This window comes from Bombina bombina, chromosome 4 (genome assembly GCF_027579735.1).
Source record: "Bombina bombina isolate aBomBom1 chromosome 4, aBomBom1.pri, whole genome shotgun sequence".
Taxonomy (NCBI): domain Eukaryota; kingdom Metazoa; phylum Chordata; class Amphibia; order Anura; family Bombinatoridae; genus Bombina; species Bombina bombina.
In genome coordinates this window covers 559,202,952-559,219,249 of record NC_069502.1, presented here as the reverse complement: position 1 = coordinate 559,219,249, position 16,298 = coordinate 559,202,952, and the positions used below count along the sequence as shown (strand labels likewise).

General features: G+C 36.6%; 1 protein-coding gene across 2 annotated transcripts in view; it reads left to right on the top strand.

Annotated features, from left to right (window-relative positions):
• RARS2 (arginyl-tRNA synthetase 2, mitochondrial) overlaps positions 1-16,298 on the top strand; it is a 227,136-nt gene that overhangs the window by 4,388 nt on the left and 206,450 nt on the right. For both annotated transcript variants that reach the window (XM_053710526.1, XM_053710525.1), the window contains exon 2: positions 7,726-7,799. In XM_053710526.1, the coding sequence (XP_053566501.1) occupies positions 7,726-7,799 (74 nt within the window). The remainder of the gene's footprint in view (positions 1-7,725; positions 7,800-16,298) is intronic.

Below are 16,298 nucleotides of genomic sequence, written 5' to 3'. Positions count from 1 at the left end.
AGCAGTGGATGCATTATCACTTCCTTGGAAGTATCATCCTGCCTATATCTTTCCGCCTCTAGTTCTTCTTCCAAGAGTAATCTCCAAGATTCTGAAGGAATGCTCGTTTGTTCTGCTGGTAGCTCCGGCATGGCCTCACAGGTTTTGGTATGCGGATCTTGTCCGGATGGCCTCTTGCCAACCGTGGACTCTTCCGTTAAGACCAGACCTTCTGTCACAAGGTCCTTTTTTCCATCAGGATCTGAAATCCTTAAATTTAAAGGTATGGAGATTGAACGCTTGATTCTTCGTCAAAGAGGTTTCTCTGACTCTGTGATTAATACTATGTTACAGGCTCGTAAATCTGTATCTAGAGAGATATATTATAGAGTCTGGAAGACTTATATTTCTTGGTGTATTTCTCATCATTTTTCTTGGCATTCTTTTAGAATACCGAGAATTTTACAGTTTCTTCAGGATGGTTTAGATAAAGGTTTGTCCGCAAGTTCCTTGAAAGGACAAATCTCTGCTCTTTCTGTTCTTTTTCACAGAAAGATTGCTATTCTTCCTGATATTCATTGTTTTGTACAAGCTTTGGTTCGTATAAAACCTGTCATTAAGTCAATTTCTCCTCCTTGGAGTTTGAATTTGGTTCTGGGGGCTCTTCAAGCTCCTCCGTTTGAACCTATGCATTCATTGGACATTAAATTACTTTCTTGGAAAGTTTTGTTCCTTTTGGCCATCTCTTCTGCCAGAAGAGTTTCTGAATTATCTGCTCTTTCTTGTGAGTCTCCTTTTCTGATTTTTCATCAGGATAAGGCGGTGTTGCGAACTTCTTTTGAATTTTTACCTAAAGTTGTGAATTCCAACAACATTCGTAGAGAAATTGTGGTTCCTTCATTATGTCCTAATCCTAAGAATTCTAAGGAGAAATCGTTGCATTCTTTGGATGTTGTTAGAGCTTTGAAATATTATGTTGAAGCTACTAAATCTTTCCGAAAGACTTCTAGTCTATTTGTTATCTTTTCCGGTTCTAGAAAAGGCCAGAAAGCTTCTGCCATTTCTTTGGCATCTTGGTTGAAATCTTTAATTCATCTTGCCTATGTTGAGTCGGGTAACACTCCGCCTCAGAGAATTACAGCTCATTCTACTAGGTCAGTTTCTACTTCCTGGGCGTTTAGGAATGAAGCTTCGGTTGATCAGATTTGCAAAGCAGCAACTTGGTCCTCTTTGCATACTTTTACTAAATTCTACCATTTTGATGTATTTTCTTCTTCTGAAGCAGTTTTTGGTAGAAAAGTACTTCAGGCAGCGGTTTCAGTTTGAATCTTCTGCTTCTGTTTTTCGTTAAACTTTATTTTGGGTGTGGATTATTTTCAGCAGGAATTGGTTGTCTTTATTTTATCCCTCCCTCTCTAGTGACTCTTGTGTGGAAAGATCCACATCTTGGGTAATCATTATCCCATACGTCACTAGCTCATGGACTCTTGCTAATTACATGAAAGAAAACATAATTTATGTAAGAACTTACCTGATAAATTCATTTCTTTCATATTAGCAAGAGTCCATGAGGCCCGCCCTTTTTTTGTGGTGGTTATGATTTTGTATAAAGCACAATTATTCCAATTCCTTATTTTATATGCTTTCGCACTTTTTTATCACCCCACTTCTTGGCTATTCGTTAAACTGAATTGTGGGTGTGGTGAGGGGTGTATTTGTAGGCATTTTGAGGTTTGGGAAACTTTGCCCCTCCTGGTAGGAATGTATATCCCATACGTCACTAGCTCATGGACTCTTGCTAATATGAAAGAAATGAATTTATCAGGTAAGTTCTTACATAAATTATGTTTTTCCATAACCAACCTGGTAAACACCTTCAGAGTACACTGGCTGTATACACAGCCATAAATAGCTAACCCCAAAGTTAAAGGGATACTAAACCCAAATTATTTCTTTAATGATCCAGATTGAGCATGCAATTTTAAGCAACTTTCTAATTTATTTCTATGATCAATTTTTCTTTGTTCTCTTGCTATCCTTATTTAAAAAGCAAGAATGTAAAACTTAGGAGCCAGACCATTTTAGGTTCAGAACACTGGATAGCAAGCGTAACCTAGGTGCTAAAACCTTAAATGGGCCGACTCCTAAGCTTTACATTCCTGCTAAATAAAGATTGCAAGAGAACAAAGAAAAATTGATAATAGGAGTAAATTAGAAAGTTTTTTAAAAATGCATGCTCTGTCTGAATCATAAAAGAAACAATTTGGGTTTCATATCCCTTTTAATGTTGGACCATCTTGAAAACTAAAATTTAAGTTATTGCTCTGCGTAACCTAAACACCACATATTTATCAGTCCAATCTCTTCAGCAGATAACCTCCAATGAAACCATTAGGTGTTAATATAATTATGTAATAAGTGGCTCCTGAAAGCTGCAGAAGACATTACATTGGTAAATTAGAACTGCTTCCTCTGCCAGCATAAACGCCTACTGAAAAAAATAAAGATATATGAAAAGTATACGATACAGCCTCTCTGATTGGTTCAGTGGGTGGTACACAACAAGACATTTAGCTCCCTGCAGTTGCACTATGAAGAAAAGCAAAAGGCCTACAGAGAAGCTTAAAACTCAAAATGTGAAGGTAGAAAAAGTTTCAAATAACATAAAAGACCCTGTATTTATTAAGCAATATAAATGTCATTGCATACACATAATTAAAATACCCTGCCTAAAATTCTGATATTTTTGTTTTTAAGCTATTTTACATTTAATTGAGAAATGAACTCTGTCATATGTACTCTTCTGTTAAGTGACTGTCTCCATTCTTTTCTGCTCCCCTTTAAATGCACGCCCCTGTTCATTACCAACGTATTACCATTGAATTGGACTGTGGCATGCCTGCAGTTAGTCCAGAGCAAATATGGACATGATGCACATTCTGTGGACAATGGAAGACACTACTTCTTAGGGGTCCAATGCAATCGTATTTCTGAAGTAAATCCCAATATTCTAAATATTTAAAAACATAGCCATTTGTGTTATACTTTTCAAAGGCATATGTGCTGCAAAAACAGCTATTTTACCTTGTATGGAGACAATGCAACACAAACAGACAAAACTACCATTGGTGCAACAGGTGCAGTGGCACCAGGGCCCAAGTCCTTGGGGGGGGGGGGGGCATAACGGCCATTCTATACATAGGCATGTGCCTATGTGGTCATTTTCTGCGTATAGATGCACAGCATACTCATCAGTGTATAGATAATCACACCATTCTACAGTGCAGGAAGTTAACTTTTAGTGTATAGATGTCCCATCATTATAGAACACAGCATATTTATCAGAGTATTCATCATGTTTATACAGAGGAATGTACTTATCAGGGTATAGTGTATAGAAACACATCATTATACCTTATATTGTGCTTGCTGCCAGTGTATAAATATTTAGTATCATTATAAAGAGAAGCATGTATATTATTACTATTTCTTATTACTGAATTACCTTGGGGGGGATACATTTTTGCACTAGGGCCCTAGGTTGAGTAGGTCTGCTACTGAATACTCCTATTTCAATTAAACAAAAAACATGTTCTGCAGCTTTACAAAAGATTTTCAGACTGTAACATTTTACACATTGGACTTGGCTTTTATCAGTGTTCTTGAGCATGCTCAGTTCAAATGTTAATAAACCATTGGTTATTTTACCTTGTGCATAAAGTGTTTTCCATTGAGAGAGACTAGTTTATTGTTTGTAGTGCTACCCTATATTAGTGTGTTCTCTGAGTGAAATGCGTTGACAATCTAATAGAAACTGTCAGAACTTGAGAAGCTCAAAATTCTAAACTTCTAAATAAGTGGGTGCGCACAATTTATGTAGTGCTATTTATAAATCTTTGTTTTTGAAATTTGCTGACACTTTGGAGAGGTCACGGGATGCAGCAAAACATAGACATTTTGTTTTGATTTATTGTTATGTATTGATTTTTTTATTTTCTGTAGAAATACATATCATTGTTAATCCCAAAAAAATCAGCCTTCTTGAATCTGGCTTGTGGTGACTTTTTGGAACATCTAGACTCAAAATGAAGGGCTTACTTGTATTGTAATAGTTTGTGCTCATTGAAGACCTCATACTAAGAGGTTTTGAAGACTTGGGCTTGATATTTTCCACCTCAGGAAGAATAGAACACTTATCCTCTGGAATAACTTTGAAAATAATTCCTGGTTGAGTGCTTCTGTTTCTTTGTGTATTTGTAATATGACCCTGGGGAAGTCTCCCTATGGGTGATGGGGGGGAAACCAGATGTCGGCTCCTTGCCCAATATGCTTATAGGAATATGGCTGCACTTCACTGACAAGGCCGAAATGATTGTCTGGGGTTGCCACGGTGCTTGTTAAGAGGAGGATTGCCTGGTATTTTTGGCTTTACTGACCTTGCTAGACGGGATCAGAATGATACTGTGGCATATATAGGATTTGTGCTGCCCTAGGCACTCAAAATTATGCAACCCCCAGGTGTAAGGCCTTTTTTCGTGAAAATATTTTTTGGTCAGGGTGTAACATTATTTTTTTATTTTTTTTTAATGGTATTTCCAAAGTTAATGTTCACCAGGGCTTGGCAAGCACTCACATACTCGGGTGGGTTGCATGCATCTCATACCTTTTTTCTTTCTATGTGCTGCCGCTGCTCCAAATTATAAAAATTTTGGGTGGAGTTTGGCTATTGAAAAACAATTTCGGTAAGAATTACAGTATTTTTTTTTTATTTTTTTTTAAATTGGCTGATTTGTTATACTATAGCAACACAACATAAATGTCCTCTAATTACAAGGTGTTTACTGTCCCTTTAAGAGCCACAAACAATAGTGCAGAGCCAGGCAATAACTTTGCATAGGGATGTATGTAGAAGAATCAAAAACTGGATACTATATCCGGTCTCAATAAATTTGCCTAAATGTGTTAACCAGGCCAAACATTCTGGTGCCTAAAATATTCCAGGGTGCCTCTGACACAGAAAATGCCCTGTTCTGCTTACTGAAAGGGGAGAGGTGCGGGGCTGACATTTCTCTGCTTCATGCACCCTATAGCTCATGTCTTCTAAACTGCACCCCCAAGAAAGCCAGGCTAAGTCCAATTCTTCTTTCAGTCTTGTGCATGCCGCACAGCTAGTGTGTTCACCTGTGCTTGCAAGGAAGATCTGGGACACAAGAAATCAGTTGTACAGCTTTTGGCTCACTAGACACTGTTTAGGACAGACTCAGTGACACTCCGAGACCAATCAGGTTACCAGCTCTGCCCCTAAGTGTCCACTTTCCCCAGCCCACCATGACTCTGTCCCAGTACTCCCAGTCCTGAAAATAATTATCCTCAACTAATTATTTTATCAACCTTAAAGGAAAGTTTATAAGTAGGTATATATAATCCATTAACTTAGGGCTGGCTAAGTGAGCCACATTATATAAATTAACCATTAACTCTTAAAGGGACAGTATACACTCATTTTCATATAACTGCATGCAATAGACACTACTATAAATAATAAGATGCACAGATACTGATATAAAAATCCAGTATAAAACTGTTTAATAACTTACTTAGAAGCTCTAAGTTTAGCTCTGTTGAAAAGGTAGCTGGAAAGCCCACTGCAAGTGGTAAATAAGACACTCCCCCTCCCCCTTCTTTTGCATATGAAAAGACCCTTTACACAAACAGGAGCAAGCTGGAGTAGGTAGCTGACGGTGTTCTCATAAAACTTTGGGGCTTGGTTAGGAGTCTGAAAATCAGAGCAATGTTATTTAAAAATAAGCAAAACTATTCATTATTTTTTTTTAAAACTTTATAGGCTATATAAATAGATCATCTACAAAACATTTATGCAAAGAAAAAATGAGTGTATAATGTCCCTTTAAGTGCCAGCACTACACTTAGTTATGAGTAACTGCAGATTGCAATAAACACACATAAGCCAAAGAACACAGTCAGTCAGCACTCATTACAATGGTCACTTCATATATCACTCAACAGCAACACAACATGTATCCGTATGTTTTGTATCCTCCTACTACGAAAAATCCAGTGCAGTCATACAAGGAAGTTTGTTAAACCTTAAATTATAAAAAAAAAAAAAAAGCAGACGATGGATGGCTCTTCCTTCTACAGAATGCATGCTGAGCGAAGATAGAGCCAAGACAAAGTGATTGTAAAGTTTAATCAATTAAAAACAGGGGCACTTTAATTCATTAAACTTTACAAACACTTACCTTTTTGTTACGGTAAACATACCACCGTTTCTCTGCCTGCATCTCCGACTGTATTTTTGCATATTGATGGTTAATCTGGTTTCCTCCAATCGTTGTGTGCCCCATGAGCTGGACGCCAATGGGGGCACGCAATGATTGGAAGAAGCTGGATTCATTATCGATCTACAAAATACAGAAGAAGATGAGAACGGAGGATCGGTGTTATGTGCCCCTGTTTTTAAGAGTATTTTTAGATACTGGGCTTTAATTGATTAAACTTTACAATCACTTTAAACAGGAAGGTGTATCCAGGTAATTTAATAATTTAAAGAGATGTTAAACAGTCTGTTTCATTGTTGTACTTGTGCAGTGTCCATTACTTCCTGTCATAACCCTATAAGGAGGAGCAGCATCTGCAGGAAAGTTTATCTTAGCCTGATGTTGTAAAACTTCATGCCTGGTTTAGTATGAAGTGAATAGACTTAATAACAGGGAGTCACATTTGCTCATGCTCAGAACTTAGGTTTTAAAAATTGTCCAGTCTTATAACACTGGCGCAGGGGATACACTGAGAATTTCCAAGTGCTAATTTTGCATGAAAACAAATAAGCTGCTTTTTACACAATCTGTTTCTTTTTCTGTTTATTTTGATTTAACATATCTGTTTTTACAAAAGGAGCACTGTTTAATATCCCTTTAAGTCTCGGATGATACAAAGTGCCCCAATTGCACCCAAACATTTGATGGTTTAACATTAGTGACATACAAATGCAAGAAGTCACAAACCCATTGTTAACCCTTTCGTGTCAGGGTTAAAGTGCCTACATCGGAACAACTGTCCTGATGTAGACAAATTGAAAGCACGATTGCGAGATTTCAATTATTGGATCGCATCTGGGGGGCGTCCCTACAACCCTAGGAACGCCCCCAAAACCGCGATCAAGTCCTGACAGCACAGAAGGCTTCAGGACAGCCGTTAGCTATGACGTTCTATTCCGTCATAACGGCTTTAAAGCCCAGTTTAATTATGACTGAATAGAACAGCATAACGGCTTTAAAAGGTTAAATCTTTAAAAACACAACATAGCTATATTTGTGTTGTCTGCTTGTACTCAGAAGAAACTAAAAAAACATATATAAAGGACAAATTTATTGGACAAAATACCAAAATGTTTGTAATTTGATAAAGCAGAGAGATGCATTTTTTTATTGTCTGGCTCCTACTTTTCAAAATTGTGTTGTTTCTTTCTTAGTTCACCCTGTTTGTGAAAAAGGCACTTCTATGTGCTACACTAGATTAAGGTCAAATTCAATGAAGATCCTGCTAAAAAAACATTGTTAGCATCTAGACTGTTCACAAAAATAACATGATCCTTATCTCTTTAGTATTTAATACTTCTATTTATTTATTTTTTTATTGTAGCCTTGTTTGTGTCTGTATTCTGTTAGGCACTGATTTATCAAGAACTGCACATTATAACCTGTTCCTCTCTACCTATTTCAGGTTTCACAAGTGTTGGGGCTGCCATCAGATAATGTTGTTCAACACATACGTACCATCCCGGTCCATAGGAAACAGTAAGGTTTTAAATATTTCTTTCCACATGAACCAGAAAACATGTCACCAACTCATATGAACCAATACTTTTTTAGTTGGCATGATGTTGCAAGGGGTTGGGATTTTCCTTGAGCCTGACACCAGACAGAGTATGATAATTTTGCTATATGTTTATTTCAGCTTCATTTATTTGGCATTTAACTTTCATAACCTTATTTATTATTTTTAGATATTAAAGGGACATAAAACCCAATTTCTTTCATGTAATTAGCAAGAGTCCATGAGCTAGTGACGTATGGGATATACATTCCTACCAGGAGGGGCAAAGTTTCCCAAACCTCAAAATGCCTATAAATACACCCCTCACCACACCCACAATTCAGTTTAACGAATAGCCAAGAAGTGGGGTGATAAAAAAGTGCAAAAGCATATAAAATAAGGAATTGGAATAATTGTGCTTTATACAAAATCATAACCACCACAAAAAAAGGGCGGGCCTCATGGACTCTTGCTAATATGAAAGAAATGAATTTATCAGGTAAGTTCTTACATAAATTATGTTTTCTTTCATGTAATTAGCAAGAGTCCATGAGCTAGTGACGTATGGGATATACATTCCTACCAGGAGGGGCAAAGTTTCCCAAACCTCAAAATGCCTATAAATACACCCCTCACCACACCCACAAATCAGTTTTACAAACTTTGCCTCCTGTGGAGGTGGTGAAGTAAGTTTGTGCTAGATTCTACGTTGATATGCGCTCCGCAGCAGGTTGGAGCCCGGTTTTCCTCTCAGCGTGCAGTGAATGTCAGAGGGATGTGAAGAGAGTATTGCCTATTTGAATTCAATGATCTCCTTCTACGGGGTCTATTTCATAGGTTCTCTGTTATCGGTCGTAGAGATTCATCTCTTACCTCCCTTTTCAGATCGACGATATACTCTTATATATACCATTACCTCTGCTGATTCTCGTTTCAGTACTGGTTTGGCTTTCTACTACATGTAGATGAGTGTCCTGGGGTAAGTAAGTCTTATTTTCTGTGACACTCTAAGCTATGGTTGGGCACTTTTATATAAAGTTCTAAATATATGTGTTTAAACATTTATTTGCCTTGATTCAGGATGTTCAACGTTCCTTATTTTCAGACAGTCAGTTTCATATTTGGGATGATGCATATGAATAATCAATTTTTTCTTACCTTAAAATTTGACTTTTTTTCCTGTGGGCTGTTAGGCTTCGCGGGGGCTGAAAATGCTTCATTTTATTGCGTCATTCTTGGCGCGGACTTTCTTGGCGCAAAAATTTTCTTGTCATTTCCGGCGTCATACGTGTCGCCGGAAGTTGCGTCATTTTTTTGCCGTTTTTGCGCCAAAAAAATGTCGGCGTTACCGGATGTGGCGCCATTTTTTGGCGCCAAAAGCATTTAGGCGCCAAATAATGTGGGCGGCTTTTTTGGCGCTAAAAAATTCGAGCATCATTGTTGTCTCCACAATATTTAAGTCTCATTATTTATTGCTTCTGGTTGCTAGAAGCTTGTTCATTGGCATTTTTTTCCCATTCCTGAAACTGTCATTTAAGGAATTTGATCAATTTTGCTTTATATGTTGTTTTATTCTATTACATATTGCAAGATGTCTCAGATGGACTCTGAATCAGAAGCCACTTCTGGAAAAACGCTTAACTGAGTTTCAGTTCTACCAAAGCTAAGTTCATTTATTTTAAATGTTATACATGTTTATCTTTAGCTATGGTTTGTAATAAGTTATTATTTTATACTTTTACATGCGGAATCCATTAGTATTTATGCTTTATATATTTTCTTTTCTTACAAGAAATATTTAGAAGACTTTTATAAGAAATATTTTTCTGATTCTATGTTAAAGGCTTTGTCTGACTTTGTGCCTTCTAATAAAATTTTTAGGTCTTTTTCACTTCTTTTTTATTGAAGTTTCAAATGACCAACAACATACTGATTATCCTTCTCTGATGATGTTTTTTTCTCTTTCAGAAATTTTCTTCATCAAGATATTGACACTAACAAATCTACTTTTTTATTATTTTTCTATTATTAAAGTACATTTGTTTTTTGTTGAAAAGGTGTTTATTATTTTGGATATTAAGGTAACTAGTTCTTTAAGACTAGCTGACATTATTTCTGCCTATTTATTTCTTCTGTGTTTTCAGAGGTTTTCTTTCCATTTCCCTATATTAGGGAATGGAATAGGTTGAGAATTTTCTTTTATTCCTTCTTCAAAGGTTTAAAACTATATTCTTTGCCAGCAGTTAAACTCAATTTGGAGGGTTCTCCAATTTATTGGGGCTATCTCTAATTCTACTAATTATGCTATTGTTTCTATAGCAAAATAGTATTTATTTTCCTTTAGATAGTTGTATCTTATTTATGGAAAATTATTTAGTTTCAGGTACTTTTTTTGGTCCTGTGATTTATTTGGATATTGCAATTGCTTCATTTTCTCTGTTTACTTTAAGATCAAGTATCAGATTATGATTTATTTTAGCATTGTTAAAGGGACAACATTTACTAGACTAGGTGCTGTTGCATTTGTCTTGTTGTTTTGCATTTATTGATTATGCAAGTCCACTGTTTTGGCTGGTCCTTTAAACTGGACTGTCATGCTAATAATTTCATTTGTGTCTTCATTTTATTGAATATTTTCGCAAATGAGGGTTAATCTATGTCTTTAGCTTTTTTAGCTAGAAGAATTTTGTGATTTAAAAAAAAAAAAAAAAATCAATATTTCTTTTGTTCTAAGATAATCAATTATTTGTTTTATAATTGGATTCAATTCTTAACTGTTACTCTGGGCTTCAAGGTTGAGTTCTAAGACTAAAACTTTAAGCTTATACTGGTTTGGTTGTTCTTATTAAGGAACGAATTCCTGAGTTCTTTCCCAAGTAACATGTCTATAATTGGAGTTCGAAATCAGCTCCCTAATTTTGCGATGTACGTGCCGTATTCCAGCTTGGCTGGTAAGGGGCAGGTTAAGGCTTCTTTGAAATTTATTTTGTCCAAATTTCTTTGAATTTATTCCAGTAAGGCTAACACTTTCTTTAACTGTGTTTCTGTCCTATATATTTTGGGTACTGTTGAAGCATGGCTGGGCACCCATGGGGTTCAAGCGCTGCTCAGACCTGGAATCTTCTGGGATATTTCTTCCAGTTCCTTTTGAGGAACCGGGTTTTGGAGTTTTATTCAAACTATTTTGCCTTTTTATGATCATTGATAGCATTATTTGTTTTCATTAGATAAAATAAATGCATATTTTCATTTTTCTGTTTTCATTCAGATTATTTTCTGAGGATGCGGAATCTCATATGATTCACTTACTCTTCAGGACATAGTTAGAGGATCTTCTTTTCAAAAACTCTTGATTCCTCACACAAGGGTCACCTTTTTTAGGTTTCCAGATAGTTTGTGTCACTGTCCTTGTCTCTATCAGACAAGGGATAATGTTATTGGGTTCCGTCTATCGGTACCTTTAGTCTCTATTATTTCCTTCAGTTGCTATATATGCATAGAAGTTTTAGGTCTTATGGCCACAGCATTGGATTCAATTCCCTTTGCTCATTTTCACTAGAAAGAACCTTTCCAGTCTTTTATAAGTGTTGTTTCTTCAAGATCATGGTTGGAGGATCAATTTACCAAAAGGTTCGTTTGATTCCTCAGACAAGGGTAACCTTTTTAGGTTTCCTGATAGATTCAGTGTTCTTGATTCTGTCTCTGACGGACAAGAGGCGTCTGAATTTGGTTTCAGCTTATCGAAACCTTCAGTCTCAATCTTTCCCTTCGGTAGCCTTATGCATGGAAATTCTAGGTCTTATGACTGCTGCATTGGACGCGATCCCCTTTGCTCGTTTTCACATGCGACCTCTTCAGCTCTGTATACTGAACCAGTGGTGCAGGGATTATACAAAGATATCTCAATTAATATCTTTAAAACCGATTGTTCAACACTCTCTGTCGTGGTGGACAGACCACCATCGTTTAGTTCAGGGGGCTTCTTTTGTTCTTCCAACCTAGACTGTGATCTCAACAGATGCAAGTCTGACAGGTTGGGGAGCTGTTTAGGGGTTTCTGACAGCACAAGGGGTTTGGGAATCTCAGGAGGTGAGATTACCAATCAATATTTTGGAACTCCGTGCAATTTTCAGAGCTCTTCAGTCTTGGCCTCTTCTAAAGAGAGAATCGTTCATTTGTTTTCAGACAGACAATGTCACAACTGTGGCATACATCAATCATCAAGGAGGGACTCAGTCCTCTGGCTATGAAAGAAGTATCTCGAATACTGGTTTGGGCGGAATCCAGCTCCTGTCTAGTTTCTGCGGTTCATATCCCATTTATAGACAATTGGGAAGCGGATTATCTCAGTCGCCAAACGTTACATCCGGGCGAATGGTCTCTTCACCCAGAGGTATTTTCTTCAGATTGTTCAAATGTGGGGACTTCCAGAAATAGATCTGATGGCCTCTCATCTAAACAAGAAACTTCCCAGGTATCTGTCCAGATCCAGGGATCCTCAAGCGGAAGCAGTGGATGCATTGTCACTTCCTTGGAAGTATCATCTTGCCTATATCTTTCCGCCTCTAGTTCTTCTTCCAAGAGTAATCTCCAAGATTCTGAAGGAATGCTCGTTTGTTCTGCTGGTGGCTCCGGCATGGCCTCACAGGTTTTGGTATGCGGATCTTGTCCGGATGGCCTCTTGCCAACCGTGGACTCTTCCGTTAAGACCAGACCTTCTGTCGCAAGGTCCTTTTTTTCCATCAGGATCTCAAATCTTTAAATTTAAAGTTATGGAGATTGAACGCTTGATTCTTAGTCAAAGAGGTTTCTCTGACTGTGATTAATACTCGTAAATCTGTATCTAGGAAGATATATTATAGAGTCTGGAAGACTTACATTTCTTGGTGTCTTTCTCATCATTTTTCCTGGCATTCTTTTAGAATTCCGAGAATTTTACAGTTTCTTCAGGATGGTTTGGATAAAGGTTTGTCTGCAAGTTCCTTGAAAGGACAAATCTCTGCTCTTTCTGTTCTTTTTCACAGAAAGATTGCTAATCTTCCTGATATTCATTGTTTTGTACAAGCTTTGGTTCGTATAAAACCTGTCATTAAGTCAATTTCTCCTCCTTGGAGTTTTGAATTTGGTTCTGGGGGCTCTTCAAGCTCCTCCGTTTGAACCTATGCATTCATTGGACATTTAATTACTTTCTTGGAAAGTTTTTTGTTTCTTTTGGCCATCTCTTCTGCTAGAAGAGTTTCTGAATTATCTGCTTTTTCTTGTGAGTCTCCTTTTCTGATTTTTCATCAGGATAAGGCGGTGTTGCGAACTTCTTTTGAATTTTTACCTAAGGTTGTGAATTCTAACTACATTAGTAGAGAAATTGTGGTTCCTTCATTATGTCCTAATCCTAAGAATTCTAAGGAGAAATCGTTGCATTCTTTGGATGTTGTTAGAGCTTTGAAATATTATGTTGAAGCTACTAAATCTTTCCGAAAGACTTCTAGTCTATTTGTTATCTTTTCCGGTTCTAGAAAAGGCCAGAAAGCTTCTGCCATTTCTTTGGCATCTTGGTTGAAATCTTTAATTCATCTTGCCTATGTTGAGTCGGGTAACACTCCGCCTCAGAGAATTACAGCTCATTCTACTAGGTCAGTTTCTACTTCCTGGGCGTTTAGGAATGAAGCTTCGGTTGATCAGATTTGCAAAGCAGCAACTTGGTCCTCTTTGCATACTTTTACTAAATTCTACCATTTTGATGTATTTTCTTCTTCTGAAGCAGTTTTTGGTAGAAAAGTACTTCAGGCAGCGGTTTCAGTTTGAATCTTCTGCTTCTGTTTTTCGTTAAACTTTATTTTGGGTGTGGATTATTTTCAGCAGGAATTGGTTGTCTTTATTTTATCCCTCCCTCTCTAGTGACTCTTGTGTGGAAAGATCCACATCTTGGGTAATCATTATCCCATACGTCACTAGCTCATGGACTCTTGCTAATTACATGAAAGAAAACATAATTTATGTAAGAACTTACCTGATAAATTCATTTCTTTCATATTAGCAAGAGTCCATGAGGCCCGCCCTTTTTTTGTGGTGGTTATGATTTTTTCTCCTTTTCTGATTTTTCATCAGGATAAGGCGGTGTTGCGAACTTCTTTTGAATTTTTACCTAAGGTTGTGAATTCTAACTACATTAGTAGAGAAATTGTGGTTCCTTCATTATGTCCTAATCCTAAGAATTCTAAGGAGAGATCATTGCATTCTTTGGATGTAGTTATAGCTTTGAAATATTATGTTGAAGCTACTAAGTCTTTCCGAAAGTACTTCAGGCAGCTGTTTCAGTTTGATTCTTCTGCTTATATTTTCAGTTTTTTTCATTATAAGATTTAAACTTTATTTTGGGTGTGGATTATTTTCAGCGGAATTGGCTGTCTTTATTTTATCCCTCCCTCTCTAGTGACTCTTGCGTGGAAGATCCACATCTTGGGTAGTCATTATCCCATACGTCACTAGCTCATGGACTCTTGCTAATTACATGAAAGAAAACATCATTTATGTAAGAACTTACCTGATAAATTCATTTCTTTCATATTAGCAAGAGTCCATGAGGCCCACCCTTTTTTGTGGTGGTTATAATTTTTTTGTATAAAGCACAATTATTCCAATTCCTTATTTTTTATGCTTTCGCACTTTTTTCTTATCACCCCACTTCTTGGCTATGCGTTAAACTGATTTGTGGGTGTGGTGAGGGGTGTATTTATAGGCATTTTGAGGTTTGGGAAACTTTGCCCCTCCTGGTAGGAATGTATATCCCATACGTCACTAGCTCATGGACTCTTGCTAATATGAAAGAAATGAATTTATCAGGTAAGTTCTTACATAAATTATGTTTTTTTTTTCTTTCATGATTTACATAGAGCATGACATTTTAAACAACTTTCTAATTTATTTCTATCACATTTTCTTAGTTTTCTTGTTATCCTTTGTGGAAAAGCAGAACTGTAAGCTCAAGAGTGTGCACGTGTCTGCAGCACTACATAGTAGCAGTTTTGCATCAATGTTTTACATTAGCAGGGGCACTAGATGACAGCACTATTTCCTGTTGTGTAGTGCTTCAGGCATGTGCACGCTACCTACCTAGGTATCTCTTCAACAAAGAATAACATAGTGTCAGAGTATATGAATATTATGATGAATATTACATATGTATACATATATATGTATATATATATATATATATGTATATTTTATACACTGTATATGTTAGATGAGACCTCAGGATTAATTGAACATGAGTTTGTTGAACACAGCTTCTAATCCACAGGGGGTCCCAACCCCCTTACCAGATGGGTTAGCTGGATGAATACACGTTTATCAGGATTGAAAATCAGCATAGCCTTTTGAAGCACGACCCCTGCGGTGTAAAATACACAAACATTTTTTTTTCTAAAGGAACTAACTCAGTGACCCTATTCATTTGACTATATATGCAGAGTTTTATAACTCCAAGACATTTGGTGATGAGAGAAAAATATGCTTGGAAGCCCTCTGGTATTTGTCACCTAAGTTTTGTGATTTCAAAGTAAGATGTGTTGCAAATACACAGCTATGGGGAAGGTGACACAGATAGAGTTGGATGCATTTTGCAAGGGGAACAATGCCAGTTTTCCATGTATGTTTGGAATGATTCCTGATATATATATTGAAATTAAACACATTATATTAAATAAATAATTGCTGCAGGGGATATTTATATAGGAAATAAATTCAGAATTAGTATAGATTGAATGACCATTTTGATAATCCCTTATTTGAAGTGCATATATATATATATATATATATATATATAACATACATTTTCTATTTTTCAGATGGACCATAGACATATGAATGCTTAAATCATTTCTAACAATTGTTTCCATTTCTATTGCAGGCATCAATTCATATATGCAGAAATTGTCGGAGACATAGAACATATTATATTACATGAAAACATATATAACAGGATATATAAATGCATTTTAAGCTAATAATTAGCAGTATTAAATTGCCTTAATATAATAAAATGTTAATAATATAACATATTTGATATCAAAACGATCAGGGAATTGATCTGACGCTGCTCCATCTATGATTGATGTTGAGAGAGATTAATACAAGAAATTATGGCAGTTATTACATAGTTTAAAGAAATATTTCACTGTCTAAAAATGTTTAGAAATGTTAAGGATGAATTTGTTTTATGCTATCTGCTACCACCAAAGGGCCGATACCGGTATAGCAGTTAAGGTTTAACTGCTTAAAGGATGCGTTTCCGTGGTGACCAAGGGCCAATCCAAATAGACATCCCACCTAACCAGTGGGATGGTCAGATCTCGTAGGGCCACTCCCATGGTTTCATAAATGAATGAAAAAGTTATTTAAGTGAATGCATGAAGGAGAAGGGACAGATTTTTGCTGACTTGAATGATATACTGTTGGGCGTCCAAAATACATTCATTCTGAAC